The sequence below is a fragment of the Acanthisitta chloris genome, unplaced genomic scaffold (assembly GCF_000695815.1).
Source record: "Acanthisitta chloris isolate BGI_N310 unplaced genomic scaffold, ASM69581v1 scaffold11504, whole genome shotgun sequence".
In the NCBI taxonomy this organism is placed as follows: domain Eukaryota; kingdom Metazoa; phylum Chordata; class Aves; order Passeriformes; family Acanthisittidae; genus Acanthisitta; species Acanthisitta chloris.
In genome coordinates this window covers 9731-16207 of record NW_008668812.1, presented here as the reverse complement: position 1 = coordinate 16207, position 6477 = coordinate 9731, and the positions used below count along the sequence as shown (strand labels likewise).

The following is a 6477-nucleotide window of genomic DNA, read 5'->3' as shown; positions in this document are numbered from 1 at the left end:
GACCTTAAAGATCACCTTGTTTCAACCCTTGCCCTGGGCAGGGACACCTCCCCCCAGCCCAGGCTGCTCCAGCCCCATCCAGCCTGGCCTGGGACACTCCCCAGGGATGAGGAGTCCACAATCTCCCAGGACAACCCATGGCAGTGGCTCACCACCCTCCCAGCAGAGGATTCCTTACTGTGCACAGTGAGCTCCATGCTGGAGGTGCTGGACCCTGCTGGGTTTGCTGCTGTGCAGGTGTAACGACCAGTGTCCCCAGGCTGCACAAACACGATCTGCAGGGCACCAGTGCTGAGGATTCTCCTCCTCATGGACTCTGTTATCTCCTGCCCATCCTTATGCCAGCTGATCTCTGGCCCAGGGTAGCCTTCAGCCTCACACTGCAGAGTGACAGACTGATCAACAGCAACAACATATTCCTGGAGCTGGGACTTGATAACGGGAGGAACTGAAAGGAATCAGGGAAATCAGTAAAAGAACTGTTGTAAGAAGCATGGAATGCTCTAGTCCTTACTAAAAATAACCCCAAAAGCATATTTTAATCCTAAGGTAGACACAGAACTAAAGGTAAAAAATCTCCTGGGCTCTATTCAGCATCACATCAAACAGGAAAACATTAGGTCCCTTTCTTTGCTTAGAATTGTGTTTGGACCAATGGAAAAAAGAATTTAAAAGACTATTTACCTTGAACTTTCAGTTTGATCTTCCCCAGAGCAGTGCCAGCTGGATTTTGAGCAATGCACATGTAAGTGCCAGCATCTTCCACAGCTGCTTTTGCAATCTTTAAACTGCCACTTGGAAGAACCATGTAACTGTCACCTAAAATCAAAATAATCAAAGCATGACATTCCTGGTTTGGTTTTTGGATTTGAATGAATGGGTAGGAGGAACCAAAGCATTCAAAAGAAGAGCAAATCAGTGCCTGAGCCCCAACAAGCATGCTGAGTCAGGAGGTTCAGGGAGATACCTGTGGGGATGATGTTGATGCCCTCCTTCTGCCAGGTGACCACAGGCCGAGGTGTGCCCGCAGCTTCGCACGGCAGCACAATGGGATTGCCCACAATGACATCCAACGTCCCTGGCTGAGGCTGGATAACTGGTGGCTCTGTGGAACCAAAAATACAGGCTGAGTTAGCAATGTTTCCTGCCAGAACAGACCTGCTGTTCCCCCTCCCCCTTACCCTGCACGTGCAGAGTGGCGTGTCGCTGAGCCGAGCCCGCGGCGTTCCGCGCCACGCACGTGTACCGGCCGGAGTGGGCGAGCTGGGCAGAGGGGATTTCAACAGCTCCTAGGGCAGAGAGAGCATCACAGCACACAGAGCATCCAGGAATCACATCACAGCAATCTCCCCTCCAGCATCCCCCTGCGAGGGATGCTTTGAGTCTAAGGCGTTGGGTCTTTGAGGCATTGCAGGTCTCTATGTGATCGAGGCTGGGGAAGGGACTGAGCACAAGTGGCATGAGGAGAGGCTGAGGGAGCTGGGGGTGTTCAGCCTGGAGAAGAGGAGGCTCAGGGGAGACCTCATCACCCTCTGCAACTCCCTGACAGGAGGTTGGAGTCAGGTGGGGGTTGGTCTCTGCTCCCAGGCAACAGCAGCAGGACAAGAGGGCACAGACTCAAGCTCTGCCAGGGGAGGGTTAGGTTGGATATTAGAAAGAGATTTTTTAGGGAGAGAGTGCTCAGGCATTGGAATGTGCTGCCCAGGGAGGTGGTGGATTCCCCATCCCTGGAGGTTTCCAAGCTGAGACTGGATGTGGCACTTAGTGCCATGGGCTAGTGACCACGGGAGGGTTTGTCTTGGTGATCTTGGAGGTTTTTTCCAACCTGGTTGGTTCTATGATTGATTCTAATTATTTCTAGATGCACCCAACTGTAGCCTCCCACTGCCTGCAGTGCATTACCTGAAGAGAGAATTCTATAGCCATCTCCTCTGGGCAGCAATTTCACGCCGTTTTTGGTCCAGTGAACTGAGGGGACAGGAACTCCGGAGGAGGTGCAGGAAATCATGACTGGAGATAGTTTTGTTACCAGCAGGTCTGTGGCTTCATCTGCTATGGATGGGGGGACTGAAAATGAAGATTGGTGTAAAGGTTACTTGCCCAGGTTCACTGTCATGAATTGTTGGAAATAACTTATCTTTCATGGGAATACCAGAGACCTGTGGATATCAGTATCATAAAGCAATGATATAAAAAAATCTTATCTCAGTATTTGAACTCCCCAAAGAAATTCTGGGTGCCACACACATGAAACAGCAATATCCCCTTTACCTTGAACAGTGAGCTCAACTGCTCTTTGATCTTCTCCTGCATCATTTGACACAGAGCACTCATAGACAGCAGTGTCATCCACAGTGGGAGAAATGATTACTAAGGAGCCTGAAGACAGAAGTCTGAACAAAGAAAAAAGAAAGTAAAAGCCATTGAAATACTTCCTTTCCTCTGAGGTAATCAGCCTGCTGAAATCACTGGCTAGACAGATGACAGTGATGCACAGCAAGATTTTTAAAGTGCCAAAACCATCCCTGGAAACTTTGAACCCACAGTGCAAAGAAAACATCTCTCACCTGTATGTGTTCTGGTTCTGGTCAACACTAAGCAGATGCCCATTCTTTTTCCAGCTAACTGCTGGTCTGGGAATTCCAGTGGTTTCACAAGGCAAAGTGGTCTGCACATTTACAGTAACTGTGATATTTGTCTGCCCAGGAGCAATAGTTGGAGGAACTAAGGACAAACAAAGCCAAATTACTCAGAATAATTACACATATAAATATATGCCAAACACATACCTAAGTATATAGAGCTAAACTGTCTGAACACATTGGCTTAATTTTTATCAAGAGTAACACGACAGTAGCAAACCTAGTAAAGGCATAGCATGTGATGTGTCAAGTCTTTCTAGTTCAGGACAAGGCATAACTATTTTCTTCTCACGAATGTTTGGGTTGTATTCCTAAGGCTAAACATTCCTTGGTTGGTTTTTTTTTTTCCTTTTTCAACCAGAGCAGCTAAAAAGGGGCTAAACTTAAAACTGCCTCTGGCACAACAGGAATAATGATAGAAGTGAATTTCAGACTTGTAAACCCAAAATTTTACCAAGAACCTGCAGATCGATTCGCTTGCGCTCAGTGCCAGCTGTGTTGGTGGCCATACACATGTATCTCCCTGTGTCAGTAACGTGTGCTGAGGGGATGTGTAGAGATCCATCCTCTAACAGGGAATATCTGAAACAAAGCCACATGTTGTTGCCTGCTGTCGTGCCAGCAGGGCCACAGGCTGTCCTGGTAGAGCAGAGGAAAAGGTGACTCAGGGGACACAACAAATGGCCTCAACATGGGGTGTCCTGATTTGGCCACATAGTGTTTCCTCATTTATTGCACTTACTCTGACTTCACTCTTCCCCAGAGAAAGGATGATATCTAGCTGACACAGTGACTGCACATAAATGATACAGGATTTGCAGAAAACAGTCAAACCCCTTTTCTTTTTATGGTTTCTCATTAAACCTTAAAAAACTTCAATTAATTCTTGCACTTTTTCTTGAAATGCAACTGAATTCTTTAGTTGTAGAACTGTCAAGCTACTCCCCCTTTGAAACAGTCAGAGGACAGAAACCATTCACTTTAACAAAAGTGGACACTAGAACACGTATAAAAAGTTTGATGTATTACAAAATACAGAATCCACTCAAGTCACTTTTGGTCAGCATGAAATTCCTTGGCCTCACTCCAAAACTCTGCCTATATAGAAAAAAAAAATTCCAAGATCTTTCCCATTTACTGCTCAAAGTATTTATTATCAGAATAACTATTATTATATTTAGCTGTCAAAGGGGGGTTTTTTTTGCCCTTCTTAACAATAAAAGGGTGAAACCTTTGGTATTTCTACTTTTCTGTACAACAACTCCATGTCTAATTAAACTTTCTGCAGTGAATTCACTCTTAAATAACAATGAAGAATATTTATGCAGACTTCTGGACAATACCTTGAGTTGTTCCCAGTCAGAACAGCCCCATCCTTCCTCCAGGTGATTCTGGGGGTTGGCACTCCTCCTGCAGCACACTCCAGCAGAGCAGATGCATTGATGTGCACCACAGCAGTGTGGGGACTGCTCCGGATCGAGGGAGCCACTGTGAAGGGAAAATCCTGGATGAGACAAAGAAAATAACTTTACCCTGCCATGACTGAAACTGAACACATGACAAGAGAGGAAGCAGCAGGTTTGGGGATCACTGCAGAGACAGGAAGAAGTTTCTTACCTTTGGGCAGCACATGGTAAATGCCAAGATGCAGCAGGGAATGAGAAAGGAAACTGGGCTGAAATGCACTGTCAGAGACAACTTTGTAAGTTACTGGGCTGGGAGTAGCAATAGGAAAGGAGTTCCTTCTCACCACCCAAGGGTAAGAGTAGAACAGTTTCTCATTGGACTAGAGATGAGAAAATAAATAGGTTTCAAATGGAACTCCGGGCTATGGTGGCACAGGGTGAGTGCTGGGATGCACTGGCCCTTCAAGCCCTGTCCCCTCCTGCTTACAGGTGCAGAGAAGCTGCCACAGTTTTCAGGTAACCTTCAGAACTGGTGGCCAAGCCAGCTGTGAAAGCCAGGCCCACGAGGTGCAGCCAAATGCTTCCAAAGGGTTTCTCTGGATTTGTCCCAGAGCATCTCTGAGTCCTGGATCTGGGTGTTGATTCCAGATGTATCCCAACACCACAACAGGATAAAGGCTAGGCACAGCCTCCACGAGCAGGAAGCACAGAAGGATGTGAGGGAGTCACTGGGAGTCCCCACAGGTCCTGGGACTCAGATGGTGGCACCAACCAGGCCAGAGACACATGGTCCCACAGCTTTGGCACGGCCAAGAGACTCCTAACGCTCCCTTCCTGCGGCCTGAACTCCTGCAAAATGCCACGCACAGGTCAGAGCACACGGGGCTGGATCCATGACTGTCATGGTTTAACCCCAGCAGCAGCCAAGAACCACGCAGCCTCTCACACAAGCAAAGCAAAACAAGGAATTAATTCACTGCTTCCCGAAGACAGGAGGTGTTCAGCATCTCCAGGAGAGCAGGGCCCCATCACCCGTAACGGTTCCTTGGGAAGACAAACACCATCACTCCAGATGTTGCCCCTTCCTCCTTCTTCCTCCCACCTTATACACTGAGCATGATGTGCTATGGTATGGAAGATCCCTTTGGTCAGTTTGGGTCCCCTGTCCCAGCTGTGTCTCCTCCCAGTCTCCCATGCATCCCCAACTCCCTTGCCAGTGTGGCAGCACGGAAAGCAGCAAAGGCCTTGACTCCGTGCAAGCTCCGCTCAGCAATAACAAAAACATCTCTGCATTATCAACTCTGTGCTCCGCACCAAACCCAAACATAGCCCCATACTAGCCTCTATGAAGAAAGTTAACTCTACTTCAGCTCAAACCAGCACAATGACTTTACCATGCACTGTCAGCACGAACTCCCTGCTCATCTCTCCTGCCACATTCCTTGCTCTGCAGGTGTAGGTGGCTGTGTCCCCCAGGGCAGCGTTGTTGATCTGCAGGTACCTCCCGCTCGACAGGATCCGCACCCGAGGAGTCCCCTGAGGGCAGACACAGGAGGACACCTTTAGAGCTTCTCTGCTGTCCTCTCGATGAACAGAGAACATTCCTTCATTGCAGAGGGAGAAAAGCAATGAGAGAAGGGCACAGAGAAACCAGGGAATGAATTCATTGCTGGCTTAGCTTTGTTTACAACCTTGAAAATAAGAGAGTAAACAAAGGTCTAAAATATTCTCATCGCTCCTGGTTCTCTCTTGAAACCCTTCCTGAGACTTGTGCCTGAACAAGACAGCTTTTCTGGGTTACATAGCCAAAGGGATTTGGAATTTTTAGGGATAGGGGCAGTTAATAGCACATGATCATCTCTTGTTTTACCTCCATACACACTACAGGCAGAAGGAATACAAGTTTCTCTACACTGTTCCTCAGACATCACAGTCTTGCTCAGGTGGGAGGCAGCAGAAACGAAAGTTAACTCTCACTAGCCAGCAGTTCACTAGCCAGCAGTCCTGGCTATGAGGCTGCCACTCCTCCAGCTCTGCAGTGACTCTCAGCCCCTGCCAGGCAGCCAGTTCAGTCAAAGCTTTGCTACCACAGCCAGTCTGGGTCATGTCTGCATGGACAACTGACAGAAAATCAGCTACAAGTGTTCAAAACCTGACTGGATAAAAACCAGCAGAAAAGAAGAACAGGAATTCAAGTTTTTCAAGTCTCTGCTCCCCAGCCTTTGGATGGAATTGAAGGCTGATATTCCCATCTAGTGTTCTGGTTAAAGGATCTGAGAAAGCTCTGCAAGAGAGAGGTCAAACTCCTCTGGTTCTGCAGTAGGACCCTGTGCACTGGTCTCACAACAGCACCAGCTCTACAATGCAGAACACACAGCAGGGCTGGAACCTCACAGATGACAGGATTCACAACCAGAGAGCATTACAGA

At 47.9% G+C, this 6477-nt stretch overlaps 1 protein-coding gene across 1 annotated transcript in view; it reads right to left on the bottom strand.

Moving 5' to 3' along the window:
• LOC103800699 (hemicentin-1-like) overlaps positions 1-6477 on the bottom strand; it is a gene marked incomplete at both ends in the record, with an annotated part of 21728 nt that overhangs the window by 5551 nt on the left and 9700 nt on the right. The window contains 10 exons of the mRNA XM_009073084.1: positions 179-448; positions 685-819; positions 968-1105; positions 1182-1289; positions 1903-2067; positions 2272-2393; positions 2568-2724; positions 3097-3224; positions 3986-4130; positions 5443-5584. Of these exons, the coding sequence (XP_009071332.1) occupies positions 179-448; positions 685-819; positions 968-1105; positions 1182-1289; positions 1903-2067; positions 2272-2393; positions 2568-2724; positions 3097-3224; positions 3986-4130; positions 5443-5584 (1510 nt within the window). The remainder of the gene's footprint in view (positions 1-178; positions 449-684; positions 820-967; positions 1106-1181; positions 1290-1902; positions 2068-2271; positions 2394-2567; positions 2725-3096; positions 3225-3985; positions 4131-5442; positions 5585-6477) is intronic.